Source organism: Gadus morhua, chromosome 8 (genome assembly GCF_902167405.1).
Source record: "Gadus morhua chromosome 8, gadMor3.0, whole genome shotgun sequence".
NCBI lineage: Eukaryota > Metazoa > Chordata > Actinopteri > Gadiformes > Gadidae > Gadus > Gadus morhua.
In genome coordinates this window covers 13,215,617-13,238,720 of record NC_044055.1, presented here as the reverse complement: position 1 = coordinate 13,238,720, position 23,104 = coordinate 13,215,617, and the positions used below count along the sequence as shown (strand labels likewise).

At 49.9% G+C, this 23,104-nt stretch overlaps 2 protein-coding genes across 2 annotated transcripts in view; both read left to right on the top strand.

Moving 5' to 3' along the window:
* Positions 1-933: 933 nt before the first annotated feature.
* Positions 934-17,329, top strand: LOC115549258 (solute carrier family 12 member 7). The gene is made up of 26 exons (XM_030364368.1): positions 934-2,365; positions 3,004-3,089; positions 3,188-3,319; positions 4,582-4,728; positions 5,188-5,242; positions 5,339-5,469; positions 6,356-6,492; positions 6,817-6,921; positions 7,182-7,393; positions 7,958-8,122; positions 8,796-8,894; positions 9,181-9,238; positions 9,954-10,128; positions 10,430-10,548; positions 10,657-10,755; positions 10,878-10,997; positions 11,335-11,439; positions 12,276-12,444; positions 12,576-12,768; positions 13,305-13,471; positions 14,395-14,526; positions 15,014-15,121; positions 15,289-15,449; positions 15,950-15,964; positions 16,455-16,588; positions 17,238-17,329. Exons 1-26 carry the CDS (start codon positions 2,200-2,202, stop codon positions 17,327-17,329), a joined length of 3,282 nt encoding a protein of 1,093 aa, XP_030220228.1. The 5' UTR covers positions 934-2,199.
* Positions 17,330-19,809: 2,480 nt separating this feature from the next.
* The window catches only part of col15a1b (collagen, type XV, alpha 1b), a 37,415-nt gene continuing 34,120 nt past the window's right edge, over positions 19,810-23,104 (top strand). The window contains exons 1-2 of the mRNA XM_030364291.1: positions 19,810-20,164; positions 20,676-20,749. Of these exons, the coding sequence (XP_030220151.1) occupies positions 20,151-20,164; positions 20,676-20,749 (88 nt within the window). The 5' untranslated portion in view covers positions 19,810-20,150. The remainder of the gene's footprint in view (positions 20,165-20,675; positions 20,750-23,104) is intronic.

Sequence of the window (23,104 nt, the reverse complement as noted above, 5' to 3'; positions counted from 1 at the left end):
GTATCTAACAAGCTAGCCTTCTGTTTGAAGTCCCGGGCCGTTGGGAGTGGATCACGGATTTAATTAATGATGTTGGATCATTTGCAGATATTGGGCGAACACAGGCATTTTCCACTAAATCAGAAATCTACAATATCTTAATGTCGGGGGTACAACCAACCTGTGTTATTTTGAGTTCATTTTTTGATGTGTTCCAAACTGTCCCCAGACGGCCTTCTGGCCATCGATCGCTTCGTCTTAAAACACACCTCACACATTTCTGCAAATTGGGACAGGGTTCAGTAAATCCTCCCAATTGACCGCCGATGGTCCCCCCCAGGGCTTGTTGTGCTTCCCCGGTTCGTTGCTTTGATTGGTTGTAAGCCTATCCAATAGGGTCCAGAGGCATTGAGGTCTGCGCCTGTTGGGGACACCCTCGGAAATGGACAATGAAGTGGTGAGTCCGGTGACCCTCAGGCTGGACCTCACGGGTCAATGAGGAGGAGGGTTCTGACCAGGTGATAACTCGGTGATCATGGGTTTGAAAGAAAAAGGAAAACGGGATCCCAGTCTCAGAAGTGAAACTAAGTGGTTGTCCCATTGGGACTGCTGCCCTCTCCCCACCCCATCCCCTCCACTGCAGACGCAGACCTCCTCCTGAGAAAGCCCCCCCCCCCACTGCAGGGCTATGCAGAGTCCAGGTGAACTCTGAACAAGTGAGTCTTGAGGTGTATCTCAAAGCTCAGCACTTTGTACTCCGATGTGGGACCCGACACAAGAACACACAACTTAACACATCCACATCACACAGCAGTAAACAATACAACACAATGTGTGAGAGTGTTACTGGTCTGCTGACTCAGAGCACTTCCCATGATGCATCCTGGGAAAGGAAAGGGTGGTGTCTCAGAGTGAGTGGGAGGAAGTGGGAGGAGACAGGGATCAGAGGGGGAGGAAGGCATGAAGACAATAGCTCAGGAGTCCCAGAGTGTTTGTCCGCTCAGCAGAGCTCCGCCGTCACCCCGGGCCGAGAGGAGTCTGAGGAATGCTGCTCTCTGTATGGTAATGAGCAGGTCACATGGTGCGTGCTAGGGGGAGGGGAGGTCTTAAACAGGAAGGATCGACGCGTCCCAGTTGGACTTTAACCCGAGGAACCACAGGAACACGGTTCATGCAGCGCCGAGGCTCTGAAGAGCAGAACCCAGAGAGAGAAAGAACACCAACTCTGGAGAGGAGCCACCACCCAACTGGAGACAAGAACAAACCTGTACCTGTAGTGAAAAACACAGACTAGACTGACCTGGAGTGAAACACACGGACTAGACTCACCTGGAGAGGAGGAGACACCTGGAGGGAAACACACCGACTAGACTCACCTGGAGAGGAGGAGACACCTGGAGGGAAACACACAGACTAGACTCACCTGGAGAGGAGGAGTCACCTGGAGGGAAACACACGGACTAGACTCACCTGGAGAGGAGGAGTCACCTGGAGGGAAACACACGGACTAGACTCACCTGGAGAGGTGGAGTCAGCTGTAGTGAAACACACAGACTAGACTCACCTGGAGAGGAGGAGTCACCTGGAGTGAAACACATGGAAATAAGACGACAACTGGGAAATAAACTCACTCAACATTAACTTTACCTGTCAAGGTTAAACTGGCCTGGACATGAAACACCTCAACTGACGTTGATCTGACCTAGGAATAACAACTTGCCTGGTCCTAAGACTCACCTGGTGCTAAGACTCACCTGGTGGTTAGACTCACCTGGTGGTTCGACTCACCTGGTGGTTAGACTCACCTGGTGGAGAGACTCACCTGGTAGTTAGACTCACCTGGTGGAGAGACTCACCTGGTGCTGAGACTCACCTGGTGGAGAGACTCACCTGGTGCTAGGACTCACCTGGTGGTTACTCACCTGGTGGTTAGACTCACCTGGTGCTAAGACTCACCTGGTGGTAAAACACACCTGGTGCTAAGACTCACCTGGTGCTAAGACACACCTGGTGGTTAGACACACCTGGTGGTTAGACTCACCTAGTAGTTAGACTCACCTTTTGGATAGATTCACCTGGTTCAGCCAGGATCCGTGGTGTGAAACCGAGTGAGAGACAGTGAGTCCTGTTTAGCCTCTAAGTGGCCCCTCTAGTTGGCCCCCCTAAGTGCTCGCTCTAAGTGCCCCCTCTAAGTGGCCCCTCTGAACCAGCTCTCCCAGGATGCCCACCAACTTCACGGTGGTGCCGGTGAACGACGGGCCCCCAGGACTCCCGGGGGCCCCTGGGAGAGACGGAGGGTCCCCCCCAGGGGCCGCCGTGCCGGAGACCCTGGACAGCGTGTTCAGAGAGGAGGAGGATTCAGGGAACACACCAGGAACCCCCCCCGGTAGGACCCAATTAACCAATCAAGTAAAAGACCTATATAGTTCACTATATAGTTAATTATACAGTGAACGATATGGTGAACTATATAGTTTATTATATAGTTCACTATCGTTCACTTTAGAGTTCATTATATAGTTGTTATATAATTATATAGTATACGATAAAGTGAACTATATAGTTCACTATATAGTGATCTAGTTCACTATAAGTTCATTATACAGTGAACGATATAGTGAACTATATAGTTCATTATATAGTGAACAATATAGTGAACTATAAATTTATATAGTGAACTATATAGTTTATTATATGGTTCACTTTATCGTTCACTTTATAGTTCACTATAGTTCACTATATATTTCACTAAATCACTATATAGTGATCTAGTCCACTATATAGTTCACTATATAGTGAATTATATAGTAAACTATATAGTTCACTATATAATTCACTATATCACTATATAGTTCACTATATAGTGAATTATATAGTAAACTATATAGTTCACTATATAATTCACTATATCACTATATAGTTCACTATATAATGATCTAGTTCACTATATAGTTAACTATATTGTGAATTATATAGTAAACTATATAGTTCACTATATCGGTCCCATGACTCTGTTCCCTCCAGGAGACAACCGAAGAGAGACCCGCCCCTTCCTCCCAGACCAGGAAACGGGAGGCTACTATGATGGAAAGAACATGGCATTGTTCGAGGTATCATCATCTATCATCATCTATCATCGTCTATCATCTTTCCCCATCTATTGGTCCTCCTCTCTGAACTCCTCTCCTCTCTCCCATCTCTCCTCCAGGAGGAGATTGACAGCCATCCCATGGTCTCCTCCCTCCTCAACAAGCTGGCCAACTACACCAACCTAACCCAGGGGGTCCGGGAGCATGAGGAAGCCGAGTACGAGGACGGGGCGCCCAGGGTCACAGTCACGGTAGGAGGGGTCCGGGGGGACCAGGGGCTCCAGAAAAACGTGATTATGCAATCGCATAATTCAACGCATAATCAGCCGAAGCCCGCCTATTCACACGGGGGCAATTTTTGCAAACCCCTCAATGTCATCTCATAAAATTGCATAAATATGCCGCATATTTCATCGCATTTTTTAAGAAAACGTGCCGCATATTCCAGGATTTTTGGCCGCAACAATCACAAAAAAAAAAAAAATCTGGAGGGACTATATATATAGCACTCTCGTAATCTGAGAGCGCCAAAATACTGGACTCAACTCTCTGAGTAACAGGAAGAATCCATCCTGTCAACAGGAAGTCATGATTCACTGCGGAGCAAGGGGGCGGGGACACAGGTTAACCCCTACCAACTCCTTCATGACCTGTCTCTGTAATGTCTAACCCCTATCTGCTCCTTAAGGAATTGTCTCTGTAATGTTTAACCCCTACCTGCTCCTTAATGACCTGTCTCTGTACTGTCTAACCCCTACCTGCTCCTTAATGACCTGTCTCTGTACTGTCTAACCCCTACCTGTTCCTTAATGACCTGTCTCTGTACTATCTAACCCCTACCTGCTCCTTAATGACCAGTCTCTGTACTGTCTAGCCCCTACCTGCTACTTAATGACCTGTCTCTGTACTGTCTAACCCCTACCTGCTCCTTAATGACCTGTCTCTGTACTGTCTAACCCCTACCTGCTCCTTAATGGCCTGTCTCTGTACTGTTTAACCCCTACCTGCTCCTTAATGACCTGTCTCTGTACTGTCTAACCCCTACCTGCTCCTTTATGACCTGTCTCTGTTCTGTCTAACCCCTACCTGCTCCTTAATGACCTGTCTCTGTACTGTCTAACCCCTATCTGCTCCTTAAGGAATTGTCTCTGTACTGTCTAACCCCTACCTCTTAATGACCTGTCTCTGTACTGCCTACCTGTTCCTTAATGACCTGTCTCTGTACTGTCTAACCCCTACCTGCTCCTTAATGACCTGTCTTTGTACTGTCTAACCCCTACCTGCTCCTTAATGACCTGTCTCTGTACTGTCTAACCCCTACCTGCTCCTTAATGACCTGTCTTTGTACTGTCTAACCCCTACCTGCTCCTTAATGACCTGTCTCTGTACTGTCTAACCCCTACCTGCTCCTTAATGACCTGTCTCTGTACTGTCTAACCCCTGCCTGCTCCTTAATGACCTGTCTCTGTACTGTCTAACCCACCTGACAACCTCTGTATGTGTGTGGCCCCAGGGCCCTCAGATGGGGACCTTCATCGGGGTGTACCTGCCCTGCATGCAGAACATCCTGGGAGTCATCCTCTTCCTGCGCCTCACCTGGATCGTCGGGACCGCCGGCGTCCTGGGAACCTTCGCCATCGTCTTCATGTGCTGCGCCTGCGTGAGTATAGAGCTCACACTCACTAGTTAGGGGCAGAGCTGACACTCACTAGTGAGTATAGAGCTCAGTTCACTAGTGAGGACCAGAGCTCACACTTACTAGTGAGGACCGGAGCTCACACTCACTAGTGAGGACCAGAGCTCACACTAAATAGTGAGGACTAGAGCTCACAGTCACTAGTGCGTATTGAGCTCATTATCACTAGTGAGTGCTAAGCTCACACTCACAAGTGAGGGCTAGAGCTCACATTCACAAGTGAGGGCTAGAGCTCACAATCACTAGTGAGTATAGAGCTCAAACTCACTAGTGAGTATAGAGCTCAAACTCACTAGTGAGGACCAGGGCTCAAACGCATTAGCAAGAGCTAGAGCTCAAGCTCATTAGTGAGTCCCAGGAGACAGTAGAGGAGCGTATGGCCAGTGGTGTGTCCTTGTCAGATGTTGATTTTCTGCTCTGCAGACCATGTTGACGGCCATCTCAATGAGCGCCATAGCAACCAACGGTGTGGTGCCAGGTAAAGTAGCTCTTTGATATTGTTATTGATATAATTACCCCCATTCTCATTATGTTGCTACCTGGTCTGATCTTCTGGTTCTTGCTCCTTGACCAGCTGGGGGGGCCTACTACATGATCTCCAGATCTCTGGGGCCCGAGGTCGGGGGGGCTGTCGGACTCTGCTTCTACCTGGGAACCACCTTCGCAGGGTCCCTGTACATACTGGGAACCATCGAGATACTGCTGGTACGTACTGGGACTGGGACTGGGACATACTGGTTGTACTGGTCCAGACTGTGTCTGTCCCTCAGACCTCCATCGTTCCCTCTACTTGGTGTACTGGTCCAGACTGTACTGGGTGTACTGGTCCAGACTGTGTTCTCCTCTACTGGGTGTACTGGTCCAGACTGTGTCCTCCTTTACTGGGTGTACTGGGTGTACTGGTCAAGACTGTGTTCTCTTCTACTGGGTGTACGGGTTGTACTAGTCCAAACTGGGTTCTTCTCTACTGGGTGTACTGGTCCAGACTGTTCTCCTCTACTGGGTGTACTGGGTGTACTGGTCCAGACTGTGTTCTCCTCTACTGGGTGTACTGGGTGTACTGGTCCAGACTGTACTGGGTGTACTGGTCCAGACTGTACTGGGTGTACTGGTCCAGACTGTGTTCTCCTCTACTGGGTGTACTGGTCCAGACTGTACTTGGTGTACTGGTCCAGACTGTGTCCTCCTCTACTGGGTGTACTGGTCCAGACTGTACTGGGTGAACTGGTCCAGACTGTACTTGGTGTACTGGTCCAGACTGTGTTCTCCTCTACTGGGTGTACTGGGTGTACTGGTCCAGACTGTACTTGGTGTACTGGTCCAGACTGTGTTCTCCTCTACTGGGTGAACTGGTCCAGACTGTGTTCTCCTCTACTGGGTGTACTGGGTGTACTGGTCCAGACTGTACTTGGTGTACTGGTCCAGACTGTGTTCTCCTCTACTGGGTGTACTGGTCCAGACTGTACTGGGTGAACTGGTCCAGACTGTACTTGGTGTACTGCTCCAGACTGTGTTCTCCTCTACTGGGTGTACTGGGTGTACTGGTCCAGATTGTACTTGGTGTACTGGTCCAGACTGTGTGTGTCCCCAGACCTACATCGTGCCGTCCAGCGGGGTGTTTGTGGCGGCGCGGCCGGAGGACGAGGCATGGGCCACCAGCAACAACCTGCGGGTGTACGGCAGCGCCTGCCTGGCCCTCATGGCGCTGGTCGTGTTCGTGGGCGTCAAGTAAGACTCATGACAGATAGATATGTTTCATATAATGTACACATTCAGCTGTGTGTGTGGGTATAGAGACACACACACAACTGTATTAGTATATATAACGGCTGTATACAACCGCTGTATTGGTATATAACAGCTGTATTGGTATATAACACCTGTATATAACACCTGTATTGGTATATATACCTGTAATAGTTTATAACAGCTTTATTGGTATATAACAGTTGTATTGGTATATAACAGCTGTATATAACGGCTGTATTAAACAGCTGTATTGGTATATAACAGCAGTATATAACACCTGTTGTATATCACCTGTGGTCTCAGGTATGTGAACAAGCTGGCGCTGGTGTTCCTGGCCTGTGTGGCGTTGTCCCTCATGGCCATCTACGCTGGGGTCATCCGCACCGTCATCGAACCGCCCGACTTCCCGTACGTCCGTTACGCATGCTACAGTACTAGTACTACAGTTACTACACCTCTAGTAGTATGCTACCATCTGCTTTTATACCACAATATTTGCCTCCCGTGAATAGTCCTCAATTATGGTAAGAGTCTAATACTGTGTAGCTGCATGCGATGACTAGCTAAAATGCTATACTCACCATTATAATTGGCCCGGAACTGACTCCAAAGTAGCTAACATGGTGTCCATCATCTTCTCAACTCTAACTCTGTTCTCTTTGCTGTAGGATCTGCCTGCTCGGAAACCGTTCTATGAAGAACGATAAGTTTGATAAGTGTGCTAAGACGGAGCTGGTGAACAACGAGACCCAGACCACACTCCTCTGGGCTTTGTTCTGCAATGGCTCGCACCTCAACGCCACCTGTGATGAGTACTTCACTCTCAACAATGTCACGGAGATGCCTGGAATACCTGGCCTACTTAGTGGAGTCATCAAAGGTGAGCCAATACCTGTAGATACCTGGTCCTGTACAGGTGAGGGTTACCTGGTCCTGTACAGGTGAGGGTTACCTGTTCCTGTACAGGTGAGGGTTACCTGGTCCTGTACAGGTGAGGGTTACCTGGTCCTATAAAGGGTGAGGGTTACCTGGTCCTATACAGGTGAGGGTTACCTGTAGACACCTGGTCCTATACAGGTGAGGGTTACCTGGTCCTATAAAGGGTGAGGGTTACCTGATCCTGTACAGGTGAGGGTTACCTGATCCTGTACAGGTGAGGGTTACCTGGTCCTATACAGGTGAGGATTACCTGTAGACACCTGGTCCTATACAGGTGAGGGTTACCTGGTCCTGTACAGGTGAGGGTTACCTGGTCCTATACAGGTGAGGGCTATTCCAGAGGAAGGATGATATATGAAATGATACAGTGTGTGTGTGTGTGTGTGTGTGTGTGTGTGTGTGTGTGTGTGTGTGTGTGTGTGTGTGTGTATGTGTGTGTGTGTGTGTGTGTGTGTGTGTGTGTGTGTGTGTGTGTGTGTGTGTGTGTGTGTGTGTGTGTGTGTAGATAACCTGTGGGGGTCCTACGGGCCGGCGGGGGTCTTCGTGGAGAGGCGTGGCAGCGTGTCAGAGGAGGTCCAGGAGAACCTGGTCATGGATAAACCCTACGTCCTCAACGACATCTCCACCTTCTTCACCCTGCTGGTCGGCATCTACTTCCCCTCCGTCACAGGTAGCACTTTACTCTACACTCTACTAACCTCTATCGTAGCACTCTGCTCTACACTCTACTAACCACTATTGTAGCACTTTACTCTACACTATATTAACCTCTATAGTAGCACTCTGCTCTACACTATACTAAACGCTATTGTAGCACTCTGCTCTACACTCTACTAAACTCTATTGAAGCACTCTACTCTACACTCTACCAAGCTCTCTTGTAGCACTCTAATCAAAACTTCTAAACTCGATTGTAGCACTCTACTCCAAACCACTAAACTCTATTGTAGTACTCTACTCTACACTCTACTATACTCTATTGAAGCACTCTACTCTAAATTACCAAACTCTATTGTACCACTCAACTCTACATCTACCAAACTATATTGTAGAACTCTACTCTACACTCCACTTAACTCTATTGTAGCACTCTACTCTAAGACTCTACTAAGCCTTGTTGTAGTACTGTATTCTAAATACTACTCAACTATATTGTAGTACTTTACTCTACATTCTACTATACTCTTTTGTAGTACTCTACATTCTACTATACTCTATTGAGGTACTGTACTCTACTCTGAATTATGCTCTACTCTTTGACCCTATTGTCTGAGTGTTGGATTCTACTGTGTGACCCTCTTCTCTATTGTCCTGGCTGCTGTTTCTACTGTGATTCTACTCAGGCATTATGGCGGGCTCCAACAGGTCAGGTGACCTCCGTGACGCCCAGAGGTCCATCCCCGTGGGAACCATCCTGGCCATCGCCACTACCTCCCTCATCTGTATCCTCCCCCCGTTACCATGGTTAAATGTTCACCCCGTCACCATGGTTACATGTACTGTACACCCCGTCACCATGGTTACATTTACACCCCGTCACCAATATGCTCACCCCGTTACCATGGTTACATGTTTGTGTGTGAGTAGCCCTGGTTTCATGATGGCACAGTGCTACAGAGTGGCCCTACCATATAACACAAAGTGTGAGTCTGCATATATACACTGCCTGCCTGAGGCCATGGTTACCTCCTCTTAGGGGGCCTGTTATCCCTCTTAACGACCCATAAGACATGTCCTGCGTGGTTTTGTTCGGGGCCTGCATTGAAGGCGTTCTCCTCAGAGACAAGTGGGTACAGAAAGGTCAAGGATCAACCCTTTATCACATGAGACGAGTGGGTACAGAAAGTTCAAGGGTCAATCCTTTATCACATGAGACGAGTGGGCACAGAAAGGTCAAGGGTCAACCCTTTATCACATGAGACGAGTGGGTACAGAAAGTTCAAGGGTCAATCCTTTATCACATGAGACGAGTGGGCACAGAAAGGTCAAGGGTCAACCTTTTATCAAATGAGACAAGTGGGTACAGAAAGGTCAAGGGTCAGCCCTTTATCACAAGAGACAAGTGGGCACAGAAAGGTCAAGAGTCAACGCTTTATCACATCCTTCACACATGTATTAACAGAGGCTGATTATGAAGAGGCTAATGTCCTCTTCATGCTACATGGTGCCTGCTTCAGGTTAGATCAGGGAGGAGGTATCTAAGGTGTCTTCAGACCAGGGAGGAGGTATCTAAGGTGCCTTCGGACTAGGGAGGAGGTATCTAAGGTGTCTTCAGACCAGGGAGGAGGTATCTGAGGTGTCTTCAGACCAGGGAGGAGGTATCTAAGGTGCCTTCAGACCAGGGAGGAGGTATCTAAGGTGCCTTCAGACCAGGGAGGAGGTATCTGAGGTGTCTTCAGACCAGGGAGGAGGTATCTAAGGTGTCTTCAGACCAGGGAGGAGGAATCTAAGGCGCCTTCAGACCAGGGAGGAGGTATCTAAGGTGTCTTCATGGTCTTCAGGTTCGGAGCCTCGGTGGGGAAGAACCTTGTGATTGGGACACTGGCCTGGCCGTCACCCTGGGTCATCGTGATTGGCTCCTTCTTCTCCTGCTGTGGGGCGGGGCTTCAGAGCCTCACCGGCGCCCCCCGGTTGCTGCAGGCGATAGCGAGAGACGGCATCATCCCCGCCCTGCAGGTCCTTACACACAAACACACGCACACAAACACGCACACACACGTGCACCCACACACACCCACACACAGAGACACACAAACACGCACACACACGCACAGACACACACACACACACACACACACACACAGACACACAAACACGCACACACACGCACAGACACACACACACACAGACACACAGAGACACACACTCACACACCCATGCACACAGGCATGTCTCTGTGTACTGACTGTGTGTGTGTAGGTGTTCGGCCATGGGAAGGCTAATGGCATGTCTCTGTTTACTGACTGTGTGTGTGTAGGTGTTCGGCCATGGGAAGGCTAATGGGGAGCCCACCTGGGCGCTCCTGATGACCGTGGGGATCTGTGAGATTGGGATCCTGATCGCCTCGCTGGACGCCGTCGCCCCCATCCTCTCCATGTGTGGAACCACACACTGGTGTCACACACACACACACACACACACAAACGCACACACACACACACGCTGGTGTTACACCCGTCCTCACTAGCTGCTGTGTGTGTTCAGGTTCTTCCTGATGTGTTACCTCTTCGTGAACCTGGCCTGTGCCGTCCAGACCCTCCTCAGGACCCCCGCCTGGAGACCCCGCTTCAAGTTCTACCACTGGTGTGTTTGTGTGTCTCAAAGTGTGTGTGTGTGTGTGTGTCTTAATGTGTGTGTGTGTGTGTGTGTGTACGGTAACATGTGTGTGTTTGTGTGTGTGTGTGTCTGTATGTGTGTGTGTCCAGGACGCTGTCCTTCCTGGGGATGAGTCTTTGTCTGTCCCTCATGTTCATCTCCTCCTGGTACTACGCCCTGGTTGCCATGGTGATCGCTGGCTGCATGTACAAGTACATCGAGTACCGAGGGTGAGGCACACCACATCACCTGTCTACCTACCCACCCGTCTGCCTGCTTCCCTCTCTCCCTCTCTATCTGTCTCCCTTTTTTACTCTCTACCTGTTTCCCTCTCTACCTGTCTCCCTCTCTCCCTCTCTACCTGTCTACCTGTGTACCTGTCTCCCCCTCTACCTGTCTACCTCTCTACCTGTCTCCCACTCTACCTCTCTACTTGTCTCCCTCCCTACTTCTTAACCTCTCTACATGTTTCCCTCTCTACCTGTCTCCCTCTCTCCCTGTCTCCCTCTCTACCTGTCTCCCTCTCTCCCTGTCTCCCTGTCTACCTGACTACCTGTCTGTGTGCAGGGCGGTGAAGGAGTGGGGAGACGGGATCCGAGGGTTATCTCTCAACGCGGCACGCTATGCCCTGATCCGCCTGGAGGAGGCCCCGCCGCACACCAAGAATTGGCGGTATGTGTCTGTCTGTCTGTCTGTCTGTCAGTGTATCTGTCTGTCTGTCTGCCTGTCTTTGTGGTTCTTAGTTATTAACTATTTCTGAACCTTGTTCGAGGAATTCTCCTCTCACTGGAACAGGATACTCCAAATGTGCATAACCCTAGTTAATCCTAGCTAACCGTAGTTAAACCTAGTTTACCGAGTGAACCATAGCTAAACCTAGCTAACTCTAAATAACCCTAGCTAATCATGGCTAAACCTAGCCAACCCTAGTTAACCATAGCTAAACCTAGCTAACCCTAATCAACCCTAGCTTACCATAGCAAAACCTAGCTAATCCTAGTTAACCCTAGCTAACCATAGCTACCCATAGCTAGCCCAACCTTACCCTGGCTAACCCTAGCCTAGCCAATCTGAGCTAAACCCAGCAAACCCAAGCCAACCGTAGTTAACCTAGCTAACCCAAGCATACCCTAGCTAACCAAACCTAACACTGGCTAACCCACACTAACCGTAGAAAATCATAGCTAAACCTAGTTAACCTGAGCTAACCATAGTTAACTCTAGTTATCACGAGTTAACCCTTGTTAATTCTAGCTTGTAGGAAGTTTGGGACTTGTCCCCAGTCAACTGACCCAGTGCTCTGAGATTGGTCCCCAGTCCTCACCCAGTGTTCTGGGACTGGTCCCCAGTCCACTGACTCAGTGCTTTGGGACTGGTCCAGAGTCCTCATGTAGCGTTCTGGGACTGGTCTCCAGTCCACTGACCCAGTGCTCTAGGTGGGACTGGTCCCCGCTCACCCAGTGCTCTGGGACTGGTCCCCAGTACTCTGACCCAGTGCTGTCCCCCAGCCCCCAGCTGCTGGTCCTGTGTAAGCTGGACTCTGACCTGGAGGTGAAGCACCCCAGACTGCTGTCCCTCACCACCCAGATGAAGGCTGGGAAGGGGCTGACCATCGTCAGCTCGGTCCTGGAGGGCACCTACATGGGCCGGGGGGCCGAGGCCAAGACTGGAGAGCAGGTGAGGGGGGGATCGAGGGGGGGGGGAGTGGGGGGATGAGGGGGGAGGGGGGAGGGAGGGAGGATCATTTTGTGGACAGACCAACGACGGTGTTGAGGTGTAGGATGTGATGTCACTGTTCCCGTCTCCAGAGGCTGAAGGCGGCCATGCAGGAGGAGAAGACCAAAGGCTTCAGCCACGTGGTGGTGACCTCCAGCCTGAGGGACGGCTTCAGCCTGCTGGTCCAGGCTGCCGGGCTGGGGGGCATGAAGCACAACACAGTGCTGCTGGCCTGGCCCGCCGGCTGGAGGGGGGCGCCGGACTACTGCTGGAAGAACTTCATAGGTACTAATACTACTAAAACTTCTAGTACTAATTCTAATGCTACTACTGGAGGGGGGCCTAGACTACTGCTGGAAGAACTTCATAGGTAATAGTACTACTACAATATTAATACTACTAGTACAAGTACTACTATGATAATAATACTACTACTTGAGGGGGGCGAAGGACTACTGCTCAAAGAACTTCATAGGTGCTGATACTACTCGTACTAATACTACCAGAACTAGTACTAATACTAATACTGGAGGGGGCGCAATAATACTGCTGGAAGAACTTCATAGGTACTAATACTACTAGTACTACTTCTAATACTACTACTAGTACTAATACTACTAATTCTACTAGTACTACTACTAGTATTAATAAAGGTACTACTGAAGGCAGGCACAGGACGCGTACTGCTGGAAGAACTTCAGAGGTACAGTACTAGTACTAGTAGTAGTAGAAGTACTTCTGCTACTAGTCCTGCTATTACTATTCCTACTACTAGTCCTATTAGTACTACTATTACTAGTAAAACACATGCCCTCCTCCAGAGACGGTGAGGGAGACCACCTCGGCCCACCAGGCCCTGCTGGTGGCTAAGAACATCGACCGTTTCCCCGGTAACCAGCAGCGTCTGGAGGGCACGGTGGACGTGTGGTGGATCGTCCACGACGGAGGCCTCCTCATGCTGCTGCCCTTCCTGCTGAAACAACACAAGGTAACGCACCACCCAATGCACCACCTAATGTAACCCTGTCTGCACCAGCCAATACACCACCCAATACACCTGTCTGCACCACCCAATACACCACCCAATACACCTGTCCGCACCACCCAATACACCTGTCTGCACCACCCAATACACCACCCAATACACCTGTCCGCACCACCCAATACACCTGTCTGCACCACCCAATACACCACCCAATACACCTGTCCGCACCACCCAATACACCTGTCTGCACCACCCAATACACCACCCAATACACCTGTCCGCACCACCCAATACACCTGTCTGCACCACCCAATACACCACCCAATACACCTGTCTGCACCACCCAATACACCTGTCTGCACCACCCAATACACCTGTCTGCACCACCCAATACACCACCCAATACACCTGTCTGCACCACCCAATACACCACCCAATACACCTGTCTGCACCACCCAATACACCACCCAATACACCTGTCTGCACCCCCCAATACACCACCCAATACACCTGTCTGCACCCCCCAATACACCACCCAATGTAACCCTGTCTGCACCACCCAATACACCACCCAATACACCTGTCTGCACCACCCAATACACCAACCAATAAACCTGTCTGCACCACCCAATACACCACCCAATACACCTGTCTGCACCACCCAATACACCTGTCTTCTGCACCACCCAATACACCACCCAATGTAAGCCTGTGTGCCCCCCGAATACACCTGTCTGCACCCCCCAATACACCACCCCATGTTACTCCTGCTGAAACAACACAAGGTAAACCTGTCTGCACCAACCATCAGTCTCTCTACCTTTCTGTCTCTCTACTTGTCTGTCCCTAAGCTGTCTGTCTCTCTGCCTTTCGGTCTCTAACCTGCCTCTCTCTAACCTGTCGTCTCTCTACCTGTCTGTCTCCAGGTGTGGAAGCAGTGCAGGATGCGTATCTTCACTGTTGCCCAGATGAATGATAACTCCATCCAGATGAAGAAGGACCTCCAGATGTTCCTGTACCAACTTCGTCTGGACGCCCAGGTGGAGGTAGTGGAGATGGTGAGTCCCTCCACCTCCGCCTGGACGCCCAGGTGGAGGTGGTGGAGATGGTGGTGGAGGTAGTGGGGGTGGAGGTCGAGGTGGTGAGTCTCTGGCCTGCTATGTTGCTAGACCCCACTGCCCAGACCCCAACCTGGGCAGTGAGGATCAGGACCAGGTGGGGGTGAGGACAAGGTGGGGGTGAGGACCAGGTGGGGGTGAGGACCAGGTGGGGGTGGGGACCAGGTGGGGGTGAGGACCAGGTGGGGGTGGGGACCAGGTGGGGGTGGGGACCAGGTGGGGGTGGGGACCAGGTGTCTGCTCTGTTGATGGCAAAGAAAGATTGGTTTTACCTCTGTGAAATGTATTGTAAAAGGTCATCCCCCTCTCTCTCTCTCTCTCTCTCTCTCTCTCTCTCTCTCTCTCTCTCTCTCTCTCTCTCTCTCTCTCTCTCTCTCTCTCTCTCTCTCTCTCTCTCTCTCTCTCTCTCTCTCTCTCTCTCTCTCAGCATGAGAGTGATATCTCAGCCTTCACCTATGAGAAGACTCTGGTGATGGAGCAGAGATCTCAGATGCTCAAACAGATGCAGCTGTCTCGCAACGAGCGGCAGAGAGAGGTAAGGTTCCTAAGAGAGAGAGAGAGCGCTCCTCTGCCCTAGCTTCCTATCGCTAGCTGCTGTCCTGAGAACATGAGGAGGTAGAGGCAGCAGGGTGGTGGACTCTCAGAGGAGGACTATTGGGACGTGGCTCAGACTCCAGCTCACTCCCTGACCTCTGACCTCAGGCCCAGCTGATCCACGACCTCAACACGGCGTCTCATTGTTCGAGCAGCCAGCGGGCGGCGCCGGAGCAGGTCCAGATGACCTGGACCAAAGAGAAGCTGATCACCGAGAGGAACCGCCACAGGGAGGGCGTGGGGGTGAAGGACCTGTTCAGCATGAGGCCGTAGGTACACCTGTCTGTCTGTCTGCCCATCTGTCTGTCTGTCTGTCTGTTCAGCATGAGGCCGTAGGTACACCTGTCTGTCTGCCTGTCTGTCTGTCTGTCTGTCTGTTCAGCTTGAGGCCGTAGGTACACCTGTCTGTCTGCCTGTCCGTCTGTCTGTCTGGCTGTTCAGCATGAGGCCGTAGGTACACCTGTCTGTCTGCCTGTCCGTCTGTCTGTCTGTCTGTTCAGCATGAGGCCATAGGTACACCTGTCTGTCTGCCTGTCTGTCAGTCTGTCCGTGTATCTGCCTAGCTAACCTGTCGGTTCAAAATGAATCAGACAGGTGAGTCTATCCACCTGACCGCCTGTGTGTCTGATGGTTTTGTGTTTTACATATTTTTATACATTATACTACTTGAAACATTATAAAAACTTATTTGTATAAACATGTTCGTACATATGCATGTGAATGTTCTTGAAGTAATTATTAATGTTCTTCATTTTTGTCTCTTTTTCAGGGAATGGGAAAATCTGTGAGTCACTTTATTTTTACCATTTCATTCAATAATGCTTGTGCATTCAACTAAACTATTCATCATTCACATTTGCATTAAATTCAGGGTGTTCATCAGACGCTATTATCCAAAGAGACTTAAAACAAGTCCATTTGGCATAAGAAAGAGGGACAACAATATTGCTGTCAGATATTCAAAGAAGAAGTGCCAAATTAAAATATATCAATATAATTTCAAAGAATTATACAATATAATAAATATTTTATCTAAACAATATTAATATTATAAACAAAATGTAACAATATAATATATTATATCATTGAAAAAATAGTAGCAATCACTTAAACTTGAGTATGATGATGATGTTGTGGTTGCTTAGTAACCACTCCAACGTGAAGATGATGATGATTTAGTGGTTGCCTAGTAACCGCTCCAATGAGACAATGATGATGTTGTGGTTGCCCAGTAACCACTCAAACATGATGATCATGATGTTGTGGTTGCCTAGTAACCGCTCCAACGTGCGGAGGATGCACACGGCCGTCAAACTGAACGCAGCCGTGCTCACCAAGTCCCAGAACGCCGAGCTGGTCCTGCTCAACATGCCAGGACCCCCGCGCAACGCAGAGGGAGACCAGAACTGTATCCTCTAACTACTGCTCATACTGCTGCTCATACTGATACTAATACTACTAGTACTGCTGTAATACTACTACTAATACTACTCTTACTAATACTATTACTACTACACTACCGCTCATACTGATACTAATACTACTAGTACTGCTGTAATACTACTACTAATACTACTCTTACTAATACTATTATTACTACACTACCGCTCATACTGATACTAATACTACTAGTACTGCTGTAATACTACTACTACTACTACTCTTACTCATACTATTACTACTAGTCTAGTAGTACTGCTTTAATACTACTACTCATACTACTCATACTGATACTAATACTACTACACTACTGCTCATACTGTTACTAATATTATTAGTACTGCTCTAATACTATTACTGATACTACTCATACTGATTCTAATACTACTAGTCTAGTATTACTGCTCTAATACTACTACTAATACTACTCACACTGATCCTAATATTACTAGTCTAGTAGTACTGTTCTAATACTACTCATACTGATGCTTCTACTTCTCGTACTGCTCTAATACTATTACTACTACTACTCACCCTGACACTAATACTACTAGTACTGCAGTAATACCACTACTGCTACCCTACTATCAGCGCTGAGCTCCTGAACCGGGCGTCAGACATGGAGTTCCTGGAGGTGCTGATGGAGGGTCTGGAGCGGGTGCTGCTGATCCGGGGGGGTGGGCGCGAAGTCATCACTATCTACTCCTAGAGGGGGGGGGGGGGGGGCGAAGTCATCACTATCTACTCCTAGAGGGGGGGGGGGGGGGGGGGGGGTCATCACTATCTACTCCTAGAGGGGGGGGGGGGGGGGGTCATCACTATCTACTCCTAGAGGGGGGGGGGGGGGCGAAGTCATCACTATCTACTCCTAGAGGGGGGGGGGGCGAAGTCATCACCATCTACTCCTAGAGGGGGGGGGGGGGGGGGGGGGTCATCACCATCTACTCTTAGAGGGGGGGGGGGGGGGGGCGAAGTCATCAGTATCTACTCCTAGAGGGGGGGGGGGGGGGGTCATCACTATCTACTCCTAGAGGGGGGGGGGGGGGGTCATCACCATCTACTCCTAGAGGGGGGGGGGGGGCGAAGTCATCAGTATCTACTCCTAGAGGGGGGGGGGGGGGTCATCACCATCTACTCCTATAGGGGGGGGGGGGGGTCATCACCATCTACTCCTATGGGGGGGGGGGGGGTCATCACCATCTACTCCTAGAGGGGGGGGGGGGGGGGGGGGTCATCACCATCTACTCCTAGAGGGGGGGGGGGTCATCACCATCTACTCCTAGAGGGGGGGGGGGGGGGGGTCATCAACATCTACTCCTAGGGGGGGGGGGGGGGGGTCATCACCATCTACTCCTAGAGGGGGAGTCTACTCCTGGGTGAGGGGGGGAATACAACTCGCCATCCCAATGGCGAGTTGCTATTGGGATGGCGAGTTGTATTCATCAGAGCCCACAACTGACTAGCATCAGAACTAACTACTGACGAGCAAAAGTGCTGCCAATTATTATTTTTTACATTGTTCTCAAACTTTAGCACAATGCTAAAGTTATTCTGTCAACATTTTTTGTGAATAGGGAGGAATGTAATGTAACTTTTTTGCATAAACTAATATTGTTCTTTAGTTGATAGACATTTTCACAATGTATAAACTTGAAAAGTATAGATTTGATTTGATCTGCATCCCACTTGTTTGCTGTGTGTGTGTGTCTATGCGTAAGTGTGTTATATTTGTCCCATTGTAATAAAACGTCACTTCTTTATGTCTTCTGATATCAATCATCACCAATTTTGTCTATTGTGTCTATACACACACACACACACACACACACACACACACACACACACACACACACACACACACACACACACACACACACACAGCCCCATGCTGAGTCAGTGAACGTTTGATTCATGGTGAGGCTGCTCATTAAAATGTCTTTCTCTCTCCTCCTCTCCTCTCCTCCTCTTCTCTCCTCCTCTCTCCTCCTCTTCTCTCCTCCTCTCTTCTCCTCTCCACTCCTCCTCCTCTCCTCTCCCCCTCTCATTCCTTATCGCTATTGTATTTTAGTGTGTGTGTGTGTGTGTGTGTGTGTGTGTGTGTGTGTGTGTGTGTGTGTGTGTGTGTGTGTGTGTGTGTGTGTGTGTGTGTGTGTGTGTGTGTGTGTGTGTGTGCGTGGTGTTTGATCATGCTGTGTGTGTGTGTGTGTGTGTGTGTGTGTGTGTGTGTGTGTGTGTGTGTGTGTGTGTGTGTGTGTGTGTGTGTGTGGTGTTTGATCATGCTGTGTGTGTGTGTGTGTGTGTGTGTGTGTGTGTGTGTGTGTGTGTGTGTGTGTGTGTGTGTGTGTGTGTGTGTGTGTGTGTGTGTGTGTGTGTGCATGTAGAGGGACTGTCAGGCCACTGTTGCTACCTTATATAACCCCCCCCCCCCCCGAACATGTTATTAATTATTTTAATTATTTTAATGAGAGATTAAATGAGTTCTGTCATCTGTGGGAACCGACCGCCGAGATGCCTTTGTTTTAGTAAGAAGAAGAAACACACAAATACACAGACGCACACACACAACCATGCACACACGCGGCTAGGTGTAGCAGCTAGGTGTTGTGTAGCAGCTAGGTGCAGCAGCTAGGTGTTGTGTAGCAGCTAGGTGCAGTAGCTAGGTGTAACAGCTAGGTGTTGTGTTGGGGCTAGGTGTTGTGTGGCTGCTAGGTGTAGCAGCTAGGTGTTGTGGAGCAGCTAGGTGTTTTGTAGCAGCTAGGTGTAGCAGCTAGGGGTTGTATAGCAGCTAGGTGCAGTAGTTTGGTGTAGCAGCTAGGTGTTGTCTAGCACCTATGTGTAGCAGTTGGTGTTGTGTAACAGCTAGGTGTTGTGTAGAAGCTAGGTGCAATAGATAGGTGTAGCAGCCCGGTGTTGTGTAGCAGATAGGCGTTGTGTTGGGGCTAGGTGTTGTGTTTGGGCTAGGTGTTGTGTAGCAGATAGGCGTTGTGTTGGGGCTAGGTGTTGTGTTGGGGCTAGGTGTTGTGTTTGGGCTAGGTGTTGTGTTTGGGCTAGGTGTTGTGTTTGGGCTAGGTGTTGTGTTTGGGCTAGGTGTTTTGTAGCAGCTAGGTGTTGTGTTGGGGCTAGGTGTTGTGTAGCAGATAGGCGTTGTGTTGGGGCTAGGTGTTGTGTTGGGGCTAGGTGTTGTGTTGGGGCTAGGTGTAGTGTAGCGGCTAGGTGTTGTGTCGCACTGGTGTTGTGTTGTGTTAGTAGTGTTGGGCCGCTGGTGTTTTCAGGAGTCAACTTTCCGAGTCTGATTTTGAATCCAGAGAACTGAGAGGGTCTTTGTAGCGACGGGAGGGGGGAGAGTGAGTGTGCGTGTGTCTGAGAGAGTGGTTTCTGTGTGTGAGGGCGAGGTAGAGAGAGTGAGAGAGAGGGGAGGCAAAGAGCTGGAGATCTCCTTCTTGGTCGCTCCTCTCCCAGTCGACTCAACTCTTACTTGTAAACTTTGTGGATTTTAAAGCTTTCAGACGGATCGAAGCAGCGGACGAGACATGGCCGTCCTGCGGTGAGGAACCCAGCTCGCCGTTCAGGGGGGTTGGGGGCGGGGGGGGGGGGGGGGTTCTGTGGTCAGGGTTCCTGGGGGGCAGGGGGGTCCTGGGTGGTGGTGAGGGGTCCTGGGGGGTGGTGAGGGGTCCTGGGGGGGGGGTGGGGGGTCCTGGGGGGTGGTGGGGGGTCCTAGGGGGTGGTGAGGGTTCCTGGGGCAGGGAGGGGTCCTGGGGGGTGGTGAGAGGTCCTGGGGGGTGGTGGGGGGTCTTAGGGGGTGGTGAGGGTTCCTGGGGCAGGGAGGGGTCCTGGGGGGTGGTGAGAGGTCCTGGGGGGTGGTGGGGGGTCCTGGGGGGTGGTGAGAGGTCCTGGGGGGTGGTTGGGGGTCCTGGGGGGTGGTGAGAGGTCCTGGGGGGTGGTGGGGGGTCCTGGGGGGTGGTGAGGGTTCCTGGGGCAGGGAGGGGTGTTGAGGGGTCCTGGGGCTGGGAGGGGTCCTGGGGCGCTGAGACTGATCCCGGTGGTCCTTCCTGCAGGCTCTCCAGGGGGTGTGTGTCCGTGAGTCTGATGCTGTGGAGCTGTCTGTCCACCGCTGCTGTCCAGACAGAAGGTAACTCTCTTTAATAACGGAGAATTTGAAGCAGAAATGCACTATTATTTAATTGCCGGGAGGGCAGGGGGGGTCCTGGGAGGCAGGGGGGGGGTCCTGGGGACTACAGCTAGGGTGCCTATCCACAGGGTGTAGGGTGCGTGCTTTAGGGTCTACAGGTAGGGTGCCTCCCTACACCCTGTTGGTAGGCGCCCTACACCCTGTAGGGAGGCGCCCTATCTGTAGACCCTAGAGCACTTACCCTTAACCCAACCACTAGGCACCCTAAAGGGGCAACACTTAATATTCCTATTACTGTGCTGCGACCCTAATGAATCAAAATCTGAATTAATTTGTTTTATTACATTATATTAATTACTTTTTGTACAAGTACACAAGAGTCAAATGATTACAGTATGCTTGGAAACTCAACACACACATACAACATAGTAGCAACAATACAACATAAAGTAAGTAGATACATTTAGTTAAAGAAAATTTCACTCTCTGAGGTTTTCTAACATTAATATGAGTTCCCCTAGCCTACCTATGCTCCCCCAGTAGCTAGAAATTGCGTTGGGTGAAAAACGAGCACGAGGCATTCTGCTACGCCCTCAAAAAAACGAAGCTCAGAAGCGCCGTTTCGGAAATTCCCCGTATGTCGTCATACGGGGAGATGCCACCTCCCCTTTCTCTGCCTTGCCAGCCCAGAGAATTTGGCCCGCCAATGAGATACGACCGTGCGAGCGCCACGTGTGTGTGTGTGTGTGTGGGTGTGGGTGTGGGTGTGTATGTGTGTGTGTGTGATTACACACACTGTAACGCAAGTGTTGCACCCTTTTTTGTTATTTGGACAACCGTTCTGCTGTTGGTTTTATGGCACATAACACGTCGGACTCTCGTCTCTGGTATTTCCACAAAGAGACTCGTAGTGGGGGTTATCTCAGCCATGGTTGAGAAGGAATTGGGCGAAAGGAACTTTGGCTTTGACTCCCTGAAGTACATGAAACCACGACATGGAGGAGAAAGGGATTGTTGCCCGCGAATGTCTCCTGCTTGAGCCCCGCTTACCGCAGCCGAGGGACCACCGCCTTGGCGCTGCCTGCTGCCGAGGCGGTGGTCCCTCGGCAGCCAGGCTCCGGTGGGAGACAACTGCAGTCAACAATCCCTTTCTCCTCCATGTCGTGGTTCAGTCTACTTCAGATCGATGTGTACGTGGAAAAACCAGAGACATCAGGGAACCCGACGCAGTCGTTATAGATTCATAATATCGTCTGGAGGCTCACACAGCTTTTGGCCGTAATAATATATATTATTTGATATAGATATCTATGTATAATAGGACATTATTTAGATATAGAGCTCCAGGACTCCTCACCCTCCTCCTTGACCCGCCTCTCTCCTCCTCATTTGCATTAAAGCTACAGACACCGAAACGGCGCGTTTGGGGAAAGCTCAATGTGCGACTGACTCGTAGTGGCCGTACTTCTGCACCACGGCTGAATTTCGGGAACGTCTTTAAATGCTGTGTTTTGGGCCCACTAATACCTATATTAAAGCATCCATAAAGTAGCATGCCATGGGACCTTTAAAAATACATAAAATAAGTAAAAATAAGTATGAAAAATAAGTAACAAATAATTGATAAGTGATCGAGTGGTATTGGTACCAGCCATGGTTGATTGTAGATGACCTGTGCCCCTAAGAAAGCACGGTGATCATCACTATGGATTGGCTTATTAGTATTTCAGAATGTGTCAAAAATACATCAGTGTTACTCGTATTTGTCCCATAAACAACACATGGGAAGTCTTTAGTGAACATGGGAAGACTTTAGTGAGCATGGGAAGTCTTTAGTGAACATAGGAAGTCTATAGTGAGGTTTCGATGTCATTAGTGAGCATTCGAACATACAAAGGTGTTAAGGGAGGGTGTGTTAGGCTTAAGTCAGTGTTGGAAGTCGTGTTTCTTCAGACCTCAGTATTGCCTGGGTGCTGGACCAGCTGCTGTTTGAAAGAGCAGGACCCAACGGGCTGACGGTTCAAAGGGGTTTTCCCAAACCTTGTCAGAGCTGGAGCTAGGAGAGGTCCTGACATGAGAAGGTCATGGAAGAGGCCTTAATGAGATATCATAATCTGGCTCCCTGTTGTCGAAGGTTATGGTATTGTTGTCATGGTTACCCGCCACAGAGAATGTTTGAGTGAATCATCAGCTTTGTTTTCACATGTGGCCTCTGAAGACACATAGGGCGTCTGTGGGGCTATGGACACGTGGTGCTTGATGAGGACATCAGGGACATGTTGTCACTGTACCAAGTGATCACTACTGTACACTGTATCCAGGGATCAGCACTGTACCCAGAGATCAGCACTGTAC